The 22,308-nt window shown below is 52.7% G+C and overlaps 1 protein-coding gene across 2 annotated transcripts; it reads right to left on the bottom strand.

The window, feature by feature from the left end:
* Window positions 1-9,543: 9,543 nt before the first annotated feature.
* On the bottom strand, window positions 9,544-21,985 carry CLEC3B (C-type lectin domain family 3 member B). 2 transcript variants are annotated; one of them, XM_055136963.1, is made up of 4 exons: window positions 21,919-21,985; window positions 14,281-14,320; window positions 10,857-10,955; window positions 9,544-10,005 (listed from the first exon to the last, which is right to left on the bottom strand). In XM_055136963.1, exons 3-4 carry the CDS (start codon window positions 10,936-10,938, stop codon window positions 9,605-9,607), a joined length of 483 nt encoding a protein of 160 aa, XP_054992938.1. In that variant the 5' UTR covers window positions 10,939-10,955; window positions 14,281-14,320; window positions 21,919-21,985; the 3' UTR covers window positions 9,544-9,604. The 2 variants fall into 2 exon arrangements, with proteins under 2 accessions (XP_054992938.1, XP_004614586.1); XM_004614529.2 differs by lacking the exon at window positions 21,919-21,985 and having other exon boundaries at window positions 14,266-14,374.
* Between the last annotated feature and the right edge of the window lie 323 nt (window positions 21,986-22,308).

The raw sequence follows: 22,308 nt of genomic DNA, 5'->3' as shown, positions 1-22,308 counted from the left end.
CAAAAGAACATGATGGAATTTTTTGGGTTGATAGAAATGTTCTAGTGGGTGCTATGGGGACAGATATTTCTCAAAATCCATCCATTGTACCTTGCAAAATGGTGTATTACGGGAGCAAGAAGCCGGGCCGGCGGCATGGCAAGCCAGAGAATGCTCCAGACCTCAGACCAGGCCAAAACACCAGGACGCCAGACAGAGAAGGTGCAGAGTCCCCGCCTTCTCCAGGTGGAGTCCCGGTGACACTGAGCTTCTACTAACACAGCTCCGGGTTGTAGGACTGGGATATCTCTCCAAACCGCGCGGCTGCTTATGCGGCCACACAACCTTTCCTGATTTCCAAAGAAAACACTCAGGAACGGCTCCACCACCCCTGAGCGGCCATTATACCAGATGCACAGAAACCCAGAGGCTGCTGGCAGCTCCACTCGTGAACTTTGAACTAAACTATAGTCCCTTGCAGCCCTGGGAGGGAAAGGGTTTTTGTCCTCATCCTTTTCCCCTCTCGGCAGCATGTCGACCACCACCGTTGAGTGCCAATTGGACAGAGAGGTAGGAGCTTGCAATGATGGGATACATGGGGAATCTCGCAATGGGGGGTGCGGGGGCAGAACCGGCCCTGCTTCCTGCCCTAATGAGACCCCAGCGGCTTCCCACGAACAGTTTTCCCGCTCCTGAACAGCCATGATCCCAGAGGCACACAAACCAATCTCGGAATGCAGCGGCTGCTGTCAGAAATACCTCTGGTCTTAATACCAGAATCCCAAAACTGGGCGGTATAGAAAACATACGATCTAATGATGCCATTCTGACAGGTCTGACTGTTGGGGGGAAAACTCCAAATAATGATAGTGAGTTTTCGGTCAAAAATTGAATATTATCATAGCAATGAGAGAGCTAATTGAAAATCATCTGCCACACAGGCAGAGGGGGAGAGGGAGGGAGGGTGTCTGGGGTTCTTGGTGGTTGGTCATGTGCACTGGTGAAGGGATGGGTGTTTGATCATTGTATGCTGAGACTTGATCCTGAAAGTTCTCTAACTGTTCTCATGGTGTCTCAATTAAAAAGCATAAAATTAAAAAAAAAAAGAAAATGGTGCATTATGGGGCTGGAGTGATAGCACAGTGGGTAGGGCGTTTGCCTTGCACGCTGCTGACCTGGGTTCAATTCCCAGCATCCCATATGGTCCCCTGAGCACAGCCAGGAATGATTCCTGAGTGCAGAGCCAGTAGTAAACCCTGTGTGTGCATTGCTTGGTGTGACCCAAAAAGCAAAAAAAAAAAAAAAAGGTGCATTAAAAATTTTATTTTAAAAAATGGTGCATTGGGCTGGAGCAATAGCACAGCAGGTAGGCGTTTGTCTTGCACGCGGCCGACCTGGGTTCGAATCCCAGCATCCCATATGGTCCCCTGAGCACCGCCAGGGGTGATTCCTGAGTGCATGATACAGGAGTGACCCCTGTGCATCGCCAGGTGTGACCCAAAAAGAAAAAAAAATGGTGCATTACTTTGCTAATGTGAATTATTCACCAGGGTTGCCTGTATTTATTTTTCCTATGACTCTGCCCTCCACCTCATCCTCACTATCCTGGTTACTTTTTATTTTTAAGGTTCCTCATTCTAAACAAGACCATGTTGAAATCCCAAAGTTCCTTCTTCTGCCATTTTACAGAGTTTCTATTTGAAATGCAAATACTTACAAACACAGATACTCTGGGAGGCCCAAAGGAGACAGAAGTCTTTCCTTAGACAAGTCATCTTTTTTTTTTTTTTAAATTTTTTATTGTGGAAAGTTACAAAGTTACAAAGTTTTCAGGTTTAAATCTCAGTTATACAATGCTCGAATACCCATCCCTTCACCAGTGCTCATATTCCACCACCAATAGACAAGTCATCTTTAAGAACATAAATCCAAGACAGATTCATGGCTACTATCTGCTGATCTGTTGCCCTTCCTTTCAGTTGTCAAAGACCAAAGAATTGGGGCTGGAGTGATAGCACAGCAGGGCGGGCATTTGCCTTGCACGCGGCTGGCTGACCTGGGTTCAATCCCCAGCATCCCATATGGTCCCCCAAGCACCGCCAGGAGTAATTCCTGAGTGCATGAGCCAGGAGTAACCCCTGTGCTTCACCAGGTGTGACCCAAAAAGCAAAAAAATAATAATAATAATATTGGAGAAAAAAATATGATTATAAATAAAGCTAAAGGTTGGCCAGAAAAATAGTACAGAGGGTAAGATGTTTGTCTTGCATGCAGCTGACTGGGGTTTGCTCCCCAGAACCCAATATGGTTCCCGGAGCACATCCAGGGAAGTGCCCGTTGAGGCCTGGTGAAGGGAGGATCTCAGTTTCTCAGAGGGGAGACTTTCCAGACAGCAGTTAAATTCCGCCCCCCCTGCAGTCTCTCTCCTGGCTGCCGCCTGGAAGGCAACACAGTGACATTTCGGCAAATAGTCTCTTTGAGAAACACTGGCAGCAGATGTTCCCAATAACGGAGATAAAGCTACCTTATACTTTGTAAAAGATGTCTAGTGTCAAAGCACCCTAATATAGCCAAGACAAAGTTGTATTTTCAATAACGTTTTTCTTATATTACACAGATAACAAACTCCTCTTGAGATAATAAAGGCTCTGTCTTTGGTGTTTTAAAAAAAATCAATCTCATTTATTCTGTCTGGGCCAGGGACACTGGTGTTGAAGATGAACACTTGCTGGTGCTGCAGATGAGGCAAGGTGCCTTCCTGCTCCGGAAGATGAAGATGTTGTGTTTGTCTCTGGCTCCTTGCCAAGGGCTGAGCATTATTGAACATGGCACCCACATCTGTTTTGGTCTGCGCAAAGAATTTTAACGCAGGTAGCCCAAAACCATTTGGAAGTTATTCTGCTGGTGATCCAGGTCAATTCTGTCATTTCAAGTTCAAGTTTACAATCACTGAATATGACCATGTGCAGCAGCTGAGACTATAGAGAAGCCGCTGCCCAGTAGAGGGCCAGGAGGGAGGTTCAGACTGGAGGTGGGCAAGGAGAGGAGGACATGAAGACCCTTGGAGGAAAGCCGTCACTTGTTCATTCGATTAGCATGAACATTCGATTAGCTTCCGTTGGCTGTCTTCTGCCATGCAAAGCTTTCTTCCTGCCATTAGCACCTTCTTTTTTCTTTCTTTCTTTCTTTTTTTCTTTCTTTCTTTCTTTCTTTCTTTCTTTCTTTCTTTCTTTCTTTCTTTCTTTCTTTCTTTCTTTCTTTCTTTCTTTCCTTCCTTCCTTCCTTCCTTCCTTCCTTCCTTCCTTCCTTCTTTCTTTCTTTCTTTCTTTCTTTCTTTCTTTCTTTCTTTCTTTCTTTCTTTCTTTCTTTCTTTCTTTCTTTCTTTCTTTCTTTCTTTCTTTCTTCCTTCCTTCCTTCCTTCCTTCCTTCCTTCCTTCCTTCCTTCCTTCCTTCCTTCCTTCCTTCCTTTCTTTCTTTCTTTATGCAGCTTGGCATAACATTTTTTTAAAATTTTATTGATTCACCGTGAGATATGGTTACAAGCCTTCATGTTTGAGTTACAATCACACAATGCTCAATTACCATTCCTCCACAGTGTGCATTCCCTACCACCCATATCCCTAGTATACCCCCACCTTTCCCACCTTCCCACTGCCTCCATGGCAGACAATATTCCCCATACTCTCTCTCTCTCTCTCTCTCTCTACTTTTGGGCATTATGTGTTGCAATGCAGATACTGAAAGGTTATCATGTTTGGTCCTTTCTCTAATTTCAGCACACATGTCCCATCCTGACTGATTCCTCCAACCATCATTTTCCTAGTGACCCCTTCTCTAATCCATAAATTCTTCAAGAGGCATGGTGTAAGGGCTGGGGCTGGAGGGACAGCCACCAACTATGATGCGGTTCAGGAGCCAGCGTGATAGCACAGCAGATAGGGCGCTTAACCTTGCACGTGGCCAACCTGGGTTTGATCCCCAGGGCCAACCTGGGTTTGATCCCCAGTACCCTATATGGTCCCCTGAACCCTCACAGGAGTAATCTCTGAACACAGAGCAGGAGTAAGCCCTGGGCATTGTCAGGTGCAAACCCCCACAAAAAAAAAGTCAAATTCTCATTTTGGAGTTTTGTGTGTATGATTTGTGGGCCACTGTAACCACCATCCTTTGGGACCACACAGGGCCTCTAAATACTCCTTGGGGTGAGATCCCACCCCCAGGAAATCTGATTTACTTGAGTGAAGTTTATTTGGGGATACACCAGGTGATTCTACCATCTGTCCAGGGCTGAGGACCACTGGGCATGCCTTCCCACTCACCTGGTCTCCAGTGCGTTGGACACCACATTGCCTGTCTATCTAAGGCAGGGATTCAGGTACCCAGCTGACCTCACCATGGTTTTTGCTTCCCCAGTAAAACCCCTCCTTTCCCACGCTGCCACACTGCCCCGAGACTGTCCCACTGTGAGCTCTGCCCAGCCGTCCCCACTCAGGGAGTGAGCACCAGGTGGGGCCCGGAACAGGAGCCCCTAAGGTTGCTCTGCTCTCCCCCAGTCCATCCCCCTGCAGACTTCATGCACCTAGTAAATTGGCTTCTGGAAGCTTGTGGATGCAGCGAGACTGAGAGCAGAGCAGAGCAGACAGTTCAGCTCTGGCCCCCACTGCGTTTACCCAGGCTCCAGGGAGACTCATTCAGATTTATTTTTGTTTTGCTTTTTTGCAGAACTGGGGGTAAAAGGGGCGGTGCGGGGTTGGGGGGAGGCACACCCAGGAGTGCTCAGGTACTAATGTGGTGCCAGGATGGTCACATGCAATGCAGGCACCTGACGGATGTAATATCCACCCTAAGAGGGAAACTGAAGAGACAAGAGCACAGAGAAACGGATCCAAACTCACAGTGAGCTGAGAAATGAGCTCCAACCACGTCTATGAGCTGGGGGCTCTTCCCGTCCTCTTCAGCTTCTGCCCCTGAAGACCCACAGTTCAGAGCACTGCTCCCCCTGGCCACAGGACCACAGGGTGGCTGAGCTGGACCCAGACTCTGAGCCTGACTCTGACCTGGATCAAGGTTTTCCCTAGAACACCTTGGGGGGCAGTGCGGGGATGTCCTCATCTACTGACTTGCTTTCGACCTATTTGCCTTGTATGTCCTCAAACAGGAGAGAATAGAACCCTCCCCCACGTCCCTACCCATAGGAAATCCCAACCAGCTCTTGTCTCAACAATGCAAAAGAGGAACTTCCCTCTGGGGTAAACCCAGTCCCAACCTTCTTGCCTCTTCCTGATGCTTAAAATGCCAAGTCCCTGGGCTGGAGCAATAGCACAGCGGGTAGGGCATTTGCCTTGCACGCGGCTGACCTGGGTTCGATTCCCAGCATCCCATATGGTTCCCTGAGCACAGCCAGGAGTAATTCCTGAGTGCAGAGCCAGGAGTAGCCCCTGTGCATCACCAGGTGTGACCCAAAAAGAAAAAAAATGCCAAGTCCCAATAATTGTTGGAGATGACCGCTCTGGACAAGAACCCAGTGTTGAAAGTAGGTAAAGGGATATACACAGATAACCTTCCAGTATCTGCATTGCAAACCATAATATCCACAAGGGAGAGAGAGAGAGAGGGAGAACAGTGTCTGCCACAGAGGTAGGTGTGTGTGTGTGTGTGTGTGTGTGTGTGTGTGTGTGTGTGTGGTGCGGGGGGATGGCGGAGAGGGAAACTGGGGACATTGGTGGTAGGAAATATACACTGGTGAAGGGACAGATTTGGGCACATTATATGACTGAAAGCAAATCATGAATAACTTTGTAACTGTGTATTTCACTCTGATTCAATTTTAAAAAATTTTAAAAATTTAAATAAATAAGATGCCAAGTCCCTTTCAGGCAGGTAAACACCCCCAAACACAGGCTCCAGCCTCCTGCCCAGGCCTGGCAGAGTGTCTGGTACCCGGAAGGTGCTCGGTCCCTACTAGCTGGCTGTCTGGCTTGCATACAGCTGTTTTCTTCCAACACAAACTCATGGGGTCTTCTCCAGTCAGCTGTGTCACCTTGGCAAGTCACTGCCTCTCTGGGTGCCTTTGGTTGTTGAGTTCTATCTCCTGCTCACCCACTCCCCAACCTTAGCCAGGGTCTCACAATGCATGAAATGGCATGTGCTCTGGTGGAGAAAATAGCCATTTCGTAAAGGTAGTATCATGATTTTGAGTAGTATCATGATATTGCAAACTGCAATGCCCAAAAGGAGAGAGAGAGAGACAGACAGACAGACAGACAGACAGACATCTGCCAATAGAGCAATAGAGGCAGGCTGGGGTCGGGTGGGGAGGTGATAGAGGGAACCTGGAGACACTGGTGCTGGGAAAAGTACACTGGAGGAGGGATGGGCGTTGGAACACGGTATGACTGAAATCTAATCATGAACAGCTTTGTAAGGGTCTATCTCACAGTGATCCAATAAAAGTTAAAAAAAAAAAGACATCAACCAGACTCTTGAATAAGTTTTCTCAGGAGACACAAATGAAGTAGAACTTAACAGGAGAGCTCAGAAATCACACTAGAACATCCAGGGGGAAATCACGTGTTTTCACAGGATTCCCTACCACCTATCACCTATCACCTACCACCTACCACCTATCACAAACACTCACCAGTGCGAGTCATAGCCAACTCCCTCGTGACAAGCCTTTCACAAACACATCCCGAGGCAGCTGAGAACCATCTCCAACAGTCAGGAAGGACTTTGTGTCTGCACCAGGCAGAACGTGGGCTTCGGGATGCACCAGGCAGGCACTGACCTTCCAGCCCCATCAGTGGGTACTGGGTGAGACCCTCTTGGCCTCATTTTCCTCCACGTCAGAAGGGGATAACAACACCTCTCTCTTTGGATACCATGACCATTAAAGGGGTTCACTTCCGGGCCAGAGAGATAATGTGGCAGGTAGGGAACACTTGAGCTAGGTTTGATTCCCAGCACCCCATGTCGTTCCTCAGGCCCTGCCCAAAATGGTCCCTGAATGCAGAGCCAGGAGTAAGCACTGAGCACAAGTGTGTTTCCAGCTGAAGCAAAGACACTGTGTATGTGGCTGCCCAGGGTTGAACAGCTTCCTGGGCTATCGGCCCATTGGAGGCCATGATTGAGGAGGGTGGGGAAGACGGGAAATGAGGGACCAGGGAGGATGTCCTCTGCAGTGACTCAGGGGCCTTGGGATCTCTCAGATGATGCTCGAGGACAGCGTGCAGGGGCCAGGTGGTGTTAGGGATGGAACTCAGGACCTCGCACACGCTAGACATGTGCTCTACCCCCATGAGTTATCTCCCCAGCCCCAAATTCTCCCCATTTTGTTTGTGTTTGGGGGGCTTTTGCATATCCCATCGTATGCAGAGGCTACTGCTCAAGAGTGGCCCTGGGCGGAGCTCAAAGGACCACCAGAAAAGGTGTCTCTGATAGTTGGCTGCATGCAAGTCAAGTACCTTACCTCCTGTACTATCTCTTCGACCCAAATTCTCTCAATTTTGTACCTGACACAGGACTGAATTACGAAGTTTTAAATAAAGCACCCACCTGAGGTACAAAGTTTAAGAAAGTGTGCCCCACTCTGTATTTGTAATAAATACTTGGACATGAACATTTGGGGGGTAGAGAGGGTTTGAGTCACCCCCCCCCCCCGTGTTGTTCAGGGGCTTCTGTGCTCAGGGATACTGCTCACGGTGCTTGGGAAGTACAAGGAAGTACCCTGTACTATTTCTCTGGCCCCGTAAACAGAAACATTTTTAAAGATCAGTTAATGCAAAAAGATTTTTTTCTTTTCTGATGAACATATTTAAAACACAGGATTCTAGCACCAGTTCCCCAGTTTAAACGCCTAAAGGAAAGTTTCCAGGGATGAGTGATGTATAATTCTCTTAACCAAACTGCACCCTCCTGCTAGAAGCAGACAAGGTTCCCTTGTAGACCAGAGCCCACACAAAGGCAGGGGTGTGGCGCCCTCTTGTGTAAATCTTCCCTAACTACAGGAACATAGCAAAAAGGCCTGATCACTTTTACACCCTGCGGGATTGCTAAATGGAGAGCAAAGACTCCAAAAATTCAGGGTTGCAACACCTAGATTAGCACAAAAGTTTTGCCTTCTGCTTGCAGGGCCACCCTGAACAAATCATATCATCCTTCTGAGCCTTCGTTTGTGCACTTGTAGTGAATCTCATTACCTCTTCCCATAATTGTTGAATTCTATAAGATGCTTTCTGTGGACAAACTGAGCAGACAGTCTAGCAGGAAGTGGGCACAGTGTCCACTGCAAGCCGCCTCCTCCCGCCCACATCAACCCCCTCAACCACATTAAACTCATCAATCAACAGACAGGGAGAAAAGGAGCTGCTGAAACCCAGAGGGTGGCACCTCACCACGCCTGGTAAGGGAGACTTCCCAGGGAGGGGTCACTGGGCCTGAATGGGGCGGGAGGGGGGGGCAGGAGGGCATTTCTCTGATGTTTGGCTTCAAGAACCATGCAGCAAACAGCACAAGTCAGATCTGATGAACTCTGGCGGTGCCCATGGGAAGCCACTGACTGTCCTGAACCTGGACCTTCTCTGCTATGAGATGGGAATATCTCATCATAAGAGATGGGAATGGCCCATCTCATCCTGAGCGACAGAGAAGGAAGAAGTCAGCAGCTGGCATCTGTCTTCACTGGCAGGCAGGTAGACCTAGGGGGACAGAGGGCAACACCCCACCATTGTCCACCACTGTCACGGAGCATGTTGGGGGAAGGAGAATGAAGAGCTCCCCTAGGGGCAGCCCTCACCCCTCAGGCCTGATCCCCAGCTCCAGAAGTCTCTCAGCAGCCCAGACACGGAGCTGCAATAGGAGGGGACTGATAGCACAGCAGGGAGGGCACTTGCTTTGCACACAGCGGGTTCTAGCCCCGGCACCCCATATGGTCCCCCAAGCTATTCCCAGGAGTAAGCCCTGAGCACCACCGACTGTGGCCCCCAAATAATAACTATTTTTTAAAAAGTGGAGTTGTCCCCCTCAAGAACCGAGAGGAGGTGGCTCCCAGTAGAGGTGGCATTGACAGAGACACCCAGAGGTGGGAGTAAGGCCTGTCGCAGACACTGGGCGTGCTCCTGTGGGTTTCTGGATCCCAGGGACAGCGCTGAGTTCACTGATGTCCCTTACCTGCTTGAGGACAGGTAGCAAGGACTTGGGGGGTAAAGGCCATTGAAGTCTGCAATTTACTATCAACCGTTCGCAGCAGAATAGTGGAAGGATAAAGCAGGTGCCCGGAAAATGTTGGTGTCGGGGGAGGGAAGGAGCAGACATTCTTGCAACTTGGCTGTTAGAACTTAGTTGGAAAGAAAGAGAGAGGGGGTAGGGGAGCAGCTGGGCAGGGGTTCTTGTCTCCCCACATTCTTTCCCTCCTGTCCCCAGTCGCCCACACCGAGGACCCTCCTCCGTGGTATGTGCCCGGCAGGGCCCCCCTGTGCGCTCCAAGCAAGGTACCCGCACCCTCCTGGGCCACACTGCACCGACTTTATTTGCAAAATAACGGAGGCTCTGGGGTGCGTGCCCAGCCGCGCTCTCCACCCTCCCGCGGCTCCCTCGGGGGTCGCCCAAAGCCCCACGCGCCCCCCGGCTACACGATGGCGAACTGGCACACGTAGGGCAGCTTGTCGCGGCAGCGCCGGTCGAACCACCTGCCGCTGGCCCCGGCCGCCAGCGCCGCGCAGTTCTCGGCCTTGCCGCCATCGGGCTGCGCCGTGATCTCCGTCTCCCAGTTCTTGAAGGCCAGGGGCGCACCGGTCATGTCCACCCAGGCGCCCTCGGCCGCCAGGTCGTTGAGGCCCAGCCAGACCTCGGCCTCGGTGCCCACGCTCTGGCGCACGTAGTCGTACAGCGCGTCGTTCTCCGCGCCCGAGTGCGGGGCGCTCAGGGTGCCCCCGCGCGAGATGCAGTCCTCGCTGGCCTCGTGGAAGGTCTTGGGCGACGGGAAGGCCAGGAAGCACTTCCGGTGCACCTTGGTGCCCTTCAAGCAGACTGGGGGAGACGGAAAGGGGGACAACGGCCATGAGCATAGGTCGCTGGGTGCCCATGCCCTGTGCAGTCCCTGCCAGGCCAGGGCCATCACCGCCACCCCCGCCAGATTGCGGATGCTGGCGAGAGCCCATATCCCCACCCGGGAGGTGTTCTTGCAACCGGCACTGGGTCACCTCCCACCCCAGAAGCAGAGGGCTCCTCGCTCAAGGGCACGCCCCCTTCTCTGGGCACCCTGCGGTGGTGGGGGGGAAGGGAGCCAAGGTAGTTGGATTCTAGAGGTGACTTTGAGCTCTGGGCTCAGCATACTGCTCCTCCTACACTCCCTTCTGCTCCCTGGCCCTCCTTCACCACTGAGTTGGAGGGTCCTTGAAGACATAAATTCCACCCAAAGGGCCAGAGAGAGAGAGAGAGAGAGTACCCAGGTAGGGCACTTCCCTTACCTATGGCCAAGCCAAATCCGATCCCCTATACTGAGCCCACCAGGAGTGATTCCTGAATGCAGAGTCAGGAGTAAGCCCTGAGCACCGCCAGGGGTGGCCCCCAAACAAAAAAAAAACCCAAAAAGTGTGGATAAAACCTGCCCCAGCCAAACAGGGCAACTAGAAGATGGTGTCAGCCAAGCAGCTGGCGCAGGCAGGATGCCCCCACAGGCCGTGGGTGCTGACTGAGGAGGGTCCTGGGGGCTGCTCCAGGGGTCCAGCTGACAGGGGACAGTGGGAGGAGCTTTGCGTTTCCAGGCCAAGCTGGTGGGGTGGGGGCTGGTCTCTGGGAGTCCAGGCACAGACACAGCTGGCTGCCAGCCCCGTCCAGCCCTCGGGCACTCACCACCCGGCCCAGCCACATGTGCTCACCCGTCTGCAGGGCCTGCTGCTCCTTCAGCAGCGCCACGTCCTCTGCGAGGCCATCCAGCCGGCTCCGGAGCTCCTCCAGCATCTTGGGGTTCACGAGGTCTGGGGTGCAGGTGAAAGAGGAAGCCTCAACGGACCCTGGCCAGCTGCTGTGAGCAGGCCTGGCTTTTTGTTTGGGCTTGGGCTGACCATCCCTACGTTCCTGCAAATTCCTGGGATCTTTCTGGCAACTAGGGAGTTGACAATTGTCCATCATAAAATTCTGCCCCAGAGTTTAGGCTCACGGAGGCGAAGATAATGGGAATCACCTGAGGCAAATAGCCTGACCAGGATCAGTAGATCCTGGCATCCTCTGTAACACTTGCCAAGAACCCAATTTTTATTTAAAAGGGTCTTTTGGAAAACCCTTGGTTTTTTTTTTTTTCCTTTTTGGTTCACACCCAGCGATGCACAGGGGTTACTCCTGGCTCTGCACTCAGGAATTACCCCGGCGGTGCTCCAGGGATCATATGGGATGCTGGGAATCGAACCCAGGTTGGCCACATGCAAGGCAAACGCCCTACCTGCTGTGCCATCACTCCAACCCCCAAATCCCTTATCTTTAACTTCCCTGCATTCCTTGTAGCACAAAAACCCAGTTTTCCTATCACACACACACACACACACACACACACACACACACACAGAACCAAGAGCCAAGAGCCGTAGTTAACTCGGTTCTATACTAAGTTCCTCCCCACTCGGGAGCTCTGCTTCCATTCCCTTCTGCTTTCCAATAAGTGTTTCTACTTGAGTCTGAGCATCTTTATTACTCAATACTTCCATTCTTGAAAATATTGGGGAATCTGGTGGTTGCTAAAGAACCCAACTCAGCCGCTTCTGCATTATCTGTATCCCAGGCAGAGGCAGGAGATGGTCAGGGGATGTAGGGACAGGAAGCAGGTCTCCCCTCGGGCTAGAGGTTTGTGCCACTCCCCAATTCCCTTGGGGGGAGGGGGCAGTGAGGGGCACATGTCTCACTTGTGCCTTCCTATGGGAGACCTTACCTTAACTGCCTTGGTTTGGGACTACTGCAGGAGATCAGGTGGGGTGAGGTTGGTAGGGCAGTTGGACTGGGGGGGGGTGCAGTGACCCCCAAATTCAGCCACCTCTTGTCTCTGAGCTCACATGGGTAATCTGGGGCAAGTGGCTCAGCCTTTCTGGCTCTATGCCCTCACCCACCAAATGGAGTGACAACCCTCTCAGAGAACTCAAGAGAAGATTAAGAGAGTCCGGGACCAGAGAGACAGAACAGGGAATGACGCCTTTGCCGTGCATGCAGCTGGCCTGGGTTCTGTCCCTGAGAGGCCACTAGGAGTTACCCCTGAGCACAGAGCAGGACACCCCCCCCCCAAAGAAGTCACACATGTGACCAGCACTCGGATCTAATATGACCTGTTACTGTCACTGTCACCATCATCCCATTGCTCATCAATTTGCTCGAGCGGGCACCAGTAACGTCTCCATTGTGAGACTTGTTACTGTTTTTGGCACATGGAATATGCCACGGGGAGCTTGCCAGGCTTTGCTGTGTGGTGAGATACTGGATAATGATTTTTTTTCTCTCTTCCTTTACTGTGTCACAGACAGGAAACTGAAGGAGAAGCTACTCCCCTAAAATGGCAGAGCGAGTGCCAGCCAGGGCCACAGGGCTCAGGCTCAGGGACAGTGCACACTGGTACACACTGAGGATGTTTCTAGAACAAATGCCTGAACCACAGTCCTTTCACAGTTCACAAACTGCGCTCAGAGATTCTTCCTCTCAGCAGCCACCCCCACCCCGTACCCCACCTTCTCACCCCCCCTCCCCTACCAGTCACACCCAGGGGGTTTCAGAGCGCCGATGTAGCTCCGTGATCTTCGCTGGTTCTAGTCTGTGGCCAATTTGGTCAATTGGCCCTTTCCACAGGGAGGGGGTCTGAGAGCATGCCCTGCCTTGGCTGCCCGGGTTCTCTGCTTGAGGTGACATTCTGTCATCCCTGGAACTCTCTGCTGGCCTGAGCGAGCCCACAGGGTGGGGTGGGGGTGGAGGGGCAGTGCAGCTCATTACCATGACATTTCGCTGATGTTGTCTCAACAGAGCCTGGAGTGACCTCACTGAAGGCAGGGGTCCAGGGCAGTTCTTCCTGCAGCCAAGGCCATGGTGGGGAAGGAGGGGGTGAGGGAATTGGTTGTGCAGAGAGCAAGGCTCTCAGCAGGGTCCTGGTTTGGTTTAGAATTTTTTCTTTCCGCAGAGCTCTAAGGCACCATAGAAGCAGCCTCCTTCCTTACGTTTTCTTTCCTGCCCATGGACCAGACCCCAGGGGCAGGCACAGAGACTGGAACACGATTATTTTTGTAACACGAAATCCTCACCAGCCTTTTCTTTGAGTAAATGCCACTGTCCTCATTTTAGAGGAGTGAGATTGCCCAGAGACTATAGGGTCGAACCCATCAGCGTTGATGAGAGCTGAGCATTTCCAAATTACAGGCAAGAGATTCCCTTTCTTGGGGCTACAGAGATAGTACAGCAGGGAGGGCACTGGTCTTGCAGGCATCTGACCCAGGTTCGATACCCAGCATCCCATATGGTCCCCCGAGCCCACCAGGAGTGGATCCCTGAGCCAGGAGGGAGTAAGTTGGGTATGACACCACCTACCCCTCACATACAGAGAGGGAGAGAGACAGAGACAGAGACAGAGAGGGAGGGAGAGAGAGAGAGAGGGAGGGAGAGAGAGGGAGATGGAGAGGGAGAGAGAGATAGAGAGAGACAGAGACAGACAGAGAGGGAGGGAGGGAGAGGGAGGGGGAGGGGGAGAGGGAGGGGGAGGAGGGAGAGGGCAGAGGGAGAGGGCAGAGGGAGAGGGAGAGGGGGAGAAAGAGAGAGATTTTCTTGAGGCTGGATAGAGAAAGCAGAGAAGTTAAGGCACTTGCCTCGCACGTTTCAAATCCTGGCACCAGCTATCGACTCCTGAGCAGAGCCAGGCGTGCTCCCTCAACCCCGGTCAAACAGTGGGTAGTGCATTTGCCTGGCACACAGCAGACCCAGGTTCGACCCCAGCATCCTATATGGTCTCCTGAGCCTCCAGGAATGATCCCCGAGTGCAGAACCCGGAGTAAGCCCTGAGCACTGTTGTGTGCGCCCTGCACCCCACCCCCCCCAAAAAAAAGGTTTCTTTCTTCATAATATTGGGGTGTGGGAGGAGTGGAGGGATGCTCAGGTTCATCTGATTCTGATCCCTACAGTTCTGACGAGCAGCCCTGCCCGATATTGACCCCCACCCCCAGAGCTCCCGGGTCTCTACTAAAGTCCCCTGGATTCACCGCGGGGGCTGAAGCACAGCGAAGGAGGGGACAAACCCTCGGGCAGGGAGTGCCCCCACCCCGTCCTTACCTTTCTTGGCATTACCTGCCTTCTTGGCCTTGGGGGTTGGGGGCTCGGCGCTGACCTGGGTGAGGAGGGAGAAGAGGCAGAGGAGCAGGGAGGCTCCACACAGCTCCATGTCCTTGCGGAGGGCTGCAGCAGTGACAAGCGGCAGCCCTGGGACCAGTGTCCAGGAACCAGCCCAGACTCACCGAGGGCGTGCAGCACCCCAGCCTGCCAAGGGGAGGGCCGTGGGCCACACCACCTCACCCTCCCCGGGAACACCGCCCAGCCCGGTCTGCCTTCCAGAGCAGAGCCTAGCAGAGAGTTTTTGTTTGTTTCTAAAAAATAAGAATAAACTAACTTTCCTCAGCCTCCTGGAAGCCCCCTTGGGCCTTTCGACACGTCCCTCCCACCCTCTTCCTCTCCATAACCTCAGTTGTGGCCAGTGTCCATTTTTTCATTTGGCTTTTGTTTGGGGGGCCACACCCAGCAGTGCTCAGGGCTTACTCCTGGCTCTGCACCCAGGGATCACTCCTGAGAGGGCCCAAGGTATCACAGGGGGAACCAAAGATCGAACCAGGGTTGGCTCCATGCAAGGCAGGGCGCTACCCGCTGTACTATCACTCCAGCCCCACTGGCTTCTCATTTTGTCTATTTCTCCATTTGATTCCCTTACATTGCACACACATGTGGAATCAAGTCTGTTTTTGTCCTTCAGATGGGATTTGGGCTGCACAATCCTCCATTGCTGCAAATGGCAAAACTCTGTATTGCTCGCTAAAGAATATTCTGTTGTGTGTCTCCACCACATCTTCAGTCACTGCACCATGGACGAGCACTTTGGCTATTTCTATATTCTAGCGGTATCCATGACATATCTCTGTATCCATAAGGCTGCAATACACATTGCGTGGATGTTTGTGTTAATATTTTTGTGTTCTTTAGATAAATACCCAGAAGTGGGTGACTGGGTCATATAGTCACTCTATTTTCAGTTTGTTTGTTTGTTTTTTTTTTTTTTTTTGCTTTTTGGGTCACACCTGGTGATGCACAGGGGTCACTCCTGGCTCTGCACTCAGGAATTACCCCTGGTGGTGCTCAGGGGACCATATGGGATGCTGGGATTCTAACCCGGGTCGGCCGCGTGCAAGGCAAACGCCCTACCCGCTGTGCTATCGCTCCAGCTCCCTATTTTCAGTTTTAATGTTTTTGGTTCTTCTTTCCTTTTTTAAAAAAAATTTTTATTTATTTTTTAATAGGAGCCACTGGTCTACTGGTCTCAGTGATGCACTTATGCTTGTAGGCCACCAAGGTCACACCCAGCAACAGTGACAGGTGGGGTTCAGGGGGTCAAATACAGGGCGTTGGGCATGTTGCTCCATCCCCTGAGACATCTCCTCCATAACCCCTATTTTCAGCTTCTTCTTTTTCTTTTTCCTTGGGGGTGGCCACACCTGGCAGGCTCTCCTGTGATACCAGGGATCAAAGCTGGGGTCGGGGCTGGAGCGACAGTACATCAGGTAGGGCATTTGCCCTGCATGCAGCCAACCTGGGTTAGGTGCCCAGCACCCCAGATGGTCCCCCAAGCACTGCCAGGAGTGATTCCTGAGTGCAGAGCCAGGAGTAACCCCTGAGCATCGTTGGGTGTGACCCAAAAAGCCCCCCCCAAAAAAAATTAAATTAAATTAAAAAACAAAATCTGGGGTCACACCCAGCAGTGCTTAGAGCTTACTCCTGGCTCTGTACCCAGGGGGCACACCCAACAGTGCTCAGGGGAAGCTCTTGCTTCCTCTTCCATTTCTTGGCTATGTGCAAGGCCAGTGCCCTATCCTCTGCACAATCACTCCAGATCTGTTTTCAGCTTTTTGAGGAAACTCCTCTTTTCCAGAATGCTCGCACCAATTTACATTCCCACTAACAGCATGTGAGGATTCCTGTCTCCACGCCCTACCAACACTGGTTCCTCTTTAGATGGGCGGGTGTTTTTGATCATTCAATTCCATCTTCGTATTGTTGAGCTAACATGGTTTAGTATTGTTTTGATCTGAGCCATTCTCATAGATTTGGGGGTGGCGGCACAGGGGACAGCTTGCTTGGTTACATTCCTAAAATAATAATAGTGGTGGATTTTCACAAGCCTGTTGGCCTTCTGTCCACCCTCACTGGACAAGTGTCTGTTGAGATCGTCTAACCCCCTTTATAATCAGGTTGTGCATTTAATGGCTGTTGTGCTTCAGAAATTCTTTTTAGAAGCACTTTTTTTTAGGATTCTGAAAAGTACATGGTACCTAATAGCTGTCACCATTGTCACCGCTCTCAGCACCCACGGCTCCAGCTCACAGCCATCATGGTTCTTAGCTGGTCTCAAGCCAGAAATGTGGGCTCCTCCCTATCAAGCCCCCAGGCCACGGATGTGGGAATACAGCTCAGTGGTGGGAAGGGATTGGCCTGAGAGACCCGGATGTTAGGAGCAGCGCCAGGATCTGAAGCAGCCAGGCAGCGAATCTGAGTGTCTCCATGCACTTGATACGCCTTTGCTGAAAAGAGCAAGGTCTCTCCTTCCTTCCCCTTCCACTTCTCAACTGTCCTGTTCTGAAACAGAGGTGGCTGCAGTGGCAGAGGCAGAAGCCAGCGTGTGTGTGTGTGTGTGTGTGTGTGTGTGTGTGTGTGTGTGTGTGTGTGTGTGTGTGGTGAATCTTGGGCTCCATCTCAGAACATCCCCTGGAGGCGTGGAGAAACGTGAGTGGAGCGAGCACGAAGCAGGGCTGTCCCGGGGAGTCTTGTGTTGATGGCAGATACCGTGGGGCAGGGCTCAGACTCTGGGAAGCGCCCGCTCCAGCAAGACACAGGATGGGGCCTCATCACTTCCTCCCCAGGGCTACACGGAGGCATGTTTCCTGTGAGCATGGCAGTGCTGGGGCCAGAGATAACACTAGGGCAAGGCACTGACCAGAGTTCAATCCCTGGCACCACATCAGGTGCCCCGGTCACTCACAGGAGTCAGCCCTGACCACCACCAGGTGTGGCCCAAATCATACCACCACCACTAGCCCCCACCCCCCCACACTCCGCTTCCCAAACAGAAGGAAACACAGCACTGTGTTGGCTAGGCTTCCAGGGCCCAGGCCTGGCCCCAAGTGCTTCCTCCTCTTCCTGGGGCCACACCCAGCAGTGCTCTCCCTGCGTGATGCTCGCAGGGACCATGAGGGGCTGGGACAGAACCCAGGCATGTGCTTAGCCTGATGAGCTGTCTCCCTACCCCCAGGTGACTGTGAGAGTCTGTGCTACAGCCGGATGGTCCAGAAGGCCCCAGAACCCACCGCTCAGGCTCACCCTTGGCACACACGGAGAAGGTCTCTGTTCACAGTTGAGCCTCAGAGAACCCCGTTGGGACCTGCGTTTGCACAAGCCAACGGGAAGCCTTGCCCTGGGAGTCTGGCTGAGTAGCGCATGGCAGGAGAACAGGATCTCTCTCTCTCTCTCTCTCTCTCTCTCTCTCTCTCTCTCTCCCTCCCTCCCTTTCTCTCTCTCTCTCTCTCTCTCTCCCTCCCTTTCTCTCTCTCTCCCTCCCTTTCTCTCTCTCTCTCTCCCTTTCTCTCTCTCTCTCTCTCTCTCTCTCTCTCTCTCTCTCTCTCTCTCTCTCTCTCTCCCCCCCCCCCTTGGCTATGCAGTAGGAGAGAGAGGGAAGGTGCTTGCTTCTCCAGTCAGAGACAATGAGAAGCTCCCATTTTCCAGGAGGGGCCTGACGGTTGAGGCCTTGCGGAGATCTGTGTCAGGAGGTGTGGCGTAGGGGGTTCTCCAAAGCTCTGCCAGGGCAGTTGTGACACCAGGGCCTTCTGGGCACCCTCTGTGTGCCCCTAAGCTGCACTGCGTCAGGACCCAACCTGGCCCACTCGCACCCAGCCATCCCTCATTCACCCCCTGGGTCTGGGGGAGGCCCGGGAGGTGCCCAGTGAGAGGCTCACAGTGGGTCTCCCGGGCACTGTGACATGTAGACATTATGACAGCCCTGTCATAATATATAACAGTGCCATTGTTAAGGGCACTGGAGTGACCCGAGGAAAAGGTGGGGGGCTTTGCCATGGAGAAGCACCCTGAGGGTGAAAAGGTGGGGGCAGCTGAGCATTAGTGTATAAGCCGGTGGACAAAAGCCAAGACTCAGTGATGTGAGAGACCGCGCCTAAGCAAAGATTAATAGGTAACGCACCTCTGAAAAGATGGCATTGATTTGGGGCTGGAGCCATAGCACAGTGGGGAGGGCGTTTGCCTTGCACTCAGCTGACCCAGGTTTGATTCCCAGCACCCCATATGGTCCCCTGAGCACCGCCAGGGTTAATTCCTGAGTGCAAAGCCAGGAGTAACCCCTGTGCATAGCCAGGTGTGACCCAAAAAGCAAAAAAAAAAAAAAAAAAAAAAAAAAGATGGCATTGATTTGGGCACGGAACTGGGCCAGGTTTCAGCAGCTTCCTGGCCCTTCAGCCAGGAGGGCAGATGCCTCCCTCCCTGCACAGGCGACTGAGAAGCTCTCGGGCCTTCACTGACATGCGTCAGCTACACTGTCCGAAACGCAGGTTGGGACTCTGCCCCCACGCCCCCCAGCTCATTCGGCTGCACGTTTGTACATGCGCTGTTTGGTCAGGACTCCCCTGACCAAAACCCCACCATCAGCAGCCAGGGTGGTGGGCGAGACCTGTCCATCTAGAGGTGGCAGTCAGGGGGAGAGAACAGCGGGGAGGCTGCTTGCTTTGCATGTGCCCACACAGGCTCAACCGCCAGCACCCCAAACAGTCCCTCATGCCCCGCCAGGAGAGTGATCCCTGAGAGCAGAGCCAGAAGTCATCCCTGGGCACAGCCAGCCACGGGCCCCCCAAAGAAACAAAACCCCAAAAAAGTTGGCAGGCAGCAATCCTGTGATCAAACCCCCCATTTGGCACCTAACACAGGGCATGGGGGCAGGGGTGCGGGAAGGCAGTCCTCTCCAAGCTGAGGGTGGGACGCAGAGGGACCGGCCAGGTTCGGAGTGGAAAGAACGAGACGTTTTAGAGCTGAGCAGAGCTAGGGGGAGGTAAGCTGGAGATGGAGAAGGGAGTGAACTCGCTCCACGCCTGGAGGCGGCAGCAGGCCCATAAAGAGCTAAGGGGGTGTTTGGGACCCTCTGAGGAGAGCACAACTGTGGAACAACGGGGGCGTGGCTGGAGGGGCCCAGGAGGCAGCAGGGAGGAGACACAGAGCAAGTATGACATTAGCCGCTGGCCAGAGAGCCCTCCCTCCCTAGGGGAGTGTGACCTTTTCCTCCTCCACCCCCACGGATACTCTGCACATCAGGAAGGCTTGTCTGGAACCTTCTCTGTCCGTCACCCACTGCATGTCTGCCTGGCCCAGACCCCTTCCACAAGCATCCGGGGCCCCATCGCTCATGCAGAATCACCGTAGAGCCTGGGCCAGGCATGGGTGCCATGGGGGCGTAGGTCTCCCAGTGGACCCTTCCCACGTGCCCTCATCAGCACCGTTAGCAGCTCAGACTCATGATTCATGGTAGGCCTGTCTGGTCAGCAGTGCAGAGCCCTGGTCTGTATTTGTAGGTTTGATAAGGACTTTTTTTTTTTCTTTTTGGGTCACACCTAGTGATGCACAGGGGTCCTGGCTCTGCACTCAGGCATTACCCCTGGCGGTGCTCAGGGGAACCATATGGGATACTGGGAATCAAATCGAGGTCTGCTGTGTGCAAGGCAAATGCCTTACCGGCTGTGCTATCACTCCAGCCCCGATAAGGACTACTTTGATCCATGTAAACCTGTCAGCACTGTAGTACTGTCATCCTGTTGCTCATCAATTTGCTCAAGCGGGCACCAGTAATGTCTCCATTGTGAGAATTGTTATTTTTTTGGCATATTGAGTACTCCACGGGTAACTTGCCAGGCTCTGCCATGCAGGCAGGATACTCTTGGTAGCTTGCCGGGCTCTGAGAGGGACGGAGGAATCGAACCCAGGTAGGCCACGTGCAAGGCAAACGCTGTAACCGCTGCACTATCACTCCAGCCCCGATAAGGGCTACTTTGATCCATGTCAACCTCTCATATGTGTCACTATTTGAGGGGAAGGTGTTACCCATTTTTGCATCCCGTCACTTTCTAGTGGTCTGTGGACCTGGAAAGTTGTGGTTCAACCTCAGACAGAAAGCAGTTGTAGGGGAGGGGTGAAACGATAGTACAGAGGGTAAGGCCTTGCAAACAGCAGAATTGGGTTCAATCCCCAGTAACCAATATGGTCCCGACTCCACCAGGAATGATCCCTGAGTATGGAGCCAGGAGTAACCCCTGAGCATTATCAGGTGTGGCCCCCCAAAATAGTAAGAATGAGTTGGGAGGGGCCACAGAGTCTACCCAGCACTCAGGGGGCATGTCCCCTTCCCGAGTCCCTGTTGGGCATCTCCACAAAGCAGGTCCATCACCAGGAGCCCTGCTTGGACAATGGTGGGGCAGGCTGGCCTCTCAAGCATCCCCCAGGGGCCCCTGGTGCTGGCAAGAAGGCAAGGGGCCAGGGAGATAACACAGGAGTTAAGGCACTTGCCTTGCATGTGGCCAACCCCAGCACCACTTGTGGTCCCTGAGTACCCCAAGGAGTCTCTCCTAAGCACAGAACCAGAAATAGCCCCTGAGCACTGCCAGGTAGAGTCCTAACCCCTTCGCCAGACCTCCCAAATGAATTAAAAAAAATTTTTTTTGGTGACACTGGGAGATGCTCAGGGGTTACCCCTGGCTCTGTGCTCAGAAATTACTCCTGGCAATGCACAAGAACCATATGGGATGTCGGGGATCGAATCTGGGTCGGCCGTGCTACCCACTGTGCCAACTTTTTGGCCCTTCTTCTTTTTTTTTTTTTTGGCAGCAACTACTTCAACCTGGATGCTGTGTCTTCTTTGATGGACCTTTTCCATGTCCCTTCCCTCCACCCTGTACCTTTCTCCCTCTTCCTCTTTGCTACTGAACTTTTTGATAGCATTCCCAAAATTTTCACCAGGGGAGAATTCTGCTGGTCACTGTCCCCGTTCTAGAAACAAAGCAGTTCTCGGGATGGAGAGAGGGCCCAGCAGTAGAGTAGGCAGGGCATTTGCCTTGCACACAGCAGAATCAGGTTCAATCCCCGGCACCACATACGGTCCCCCAAGCCCTACCAGGAGTGAGCCTGAACACCACTGGGTGTGACCTCCAATTTTTTTCTTTTAAAAAAAGAGTTCCCAAGAAGCCTGCTTGTGAGCAGTATGTATGTATGTGTGTGTGTGTGTGTGTGTGTGTGTGTGTGTGTGTGTGTGTGTGTGTGTGTGTGTGTGTGTGTGTGTATGCGCGTGCTGGTCTCAGACTAGAAGCTTCTCAGAAAACCAGACGGGGGCTGGAGCAATAGCACAGCAGGTAGGGCATTTGCCTTGCACTCGGCCGACCCGGGTTCGATTCCCAGCACCCCATATGGTCCCCTGAGCGCCGCCAGGGTTAATTCCTGAGTGCAAAGCCAGGGGTAACCCCTGTGCATCGCCAGGTGTGACCAAAAACCAAAAAAAAAAAAAAAAGAAAAAGAAAACCAGACGGCTCTGCAGAGTGACCCTGCCGCATGGCTGCCCAGGCCAACCCTGGCTTTCGCTGCCCTGTGGCCACCTGCCGGGGACTCCCCACAACTTGGGTGTACCTGGGTTTCATCCACTGGCAGGAAGATCTTCCTTTCCCTTCCATGGATGGGCTTCCAGCTGGTGGGGGAGTTTGTAGCCCAGGAAGTGATGTGAGGTCGGTGTTCCCACGATGACCAGCCTTCCGGGATATGTCCACGGACAGCACCCCTGGGAGTCCAGCCTTTTCAGAGCCATATCCCTGATTACAAAGCCCAGAAGCTGAAAAGCCAGCAGAGGGGCCTAAATGATAGTACAACAGCAAGGTGCTTGCCTTGCACATATCCCTGGCACCCCGCTATGGTCACCCAAGCCTGGGCAGGACTGATCCCTGAGTGTAGAGCCAGGAGAACGCCTTGATCTCCACCAGCTCCAAAACCGAAACAAACCAAAATAATAATAATAATAAGAAG

This window comes from Sorex araneus, chromosome 4 (genome assembly GCF_027595985.1).
Source record: "Sorex araneus isolate mSorAra2 chromosome 4, mSorAra2.pri, whole genome shotgun sequence".
NCBI lineage: Eukaryota > Metazoa > Chordata > Mammalia > Eulipotyphla > Soricidae > Sorex > Sorex araneus.
Note: the sequence above shows the minus strand (reverse complement) of the source record. Positions and strands in the feature narration are given on the sequence as shown.

Coding starts and splice junctions, on each gene's coding strand:
- CLEC3B (XM_004614529.2), bottom strand. CDS start 14,374: ATGGAGCTGTGTGGAGCCTCCCTGCTCCTCTGCCTCTTCTCCCTCCTC. Junction 10,956..14,265: donor GGCAGGTAATGCCAAGAAAG/GTAAGGACGGGG, acceptor CCTGCACCCCAG/ACCTCGTGAACCCCAAGATG. Junction 10,006..10,856: donor GCAGCAGGCCCTGCAGACGG/GTGAGCACATGT, acceptor CGTCTCCCCCAG/TCTGCTTGAAGGGCACCAAG.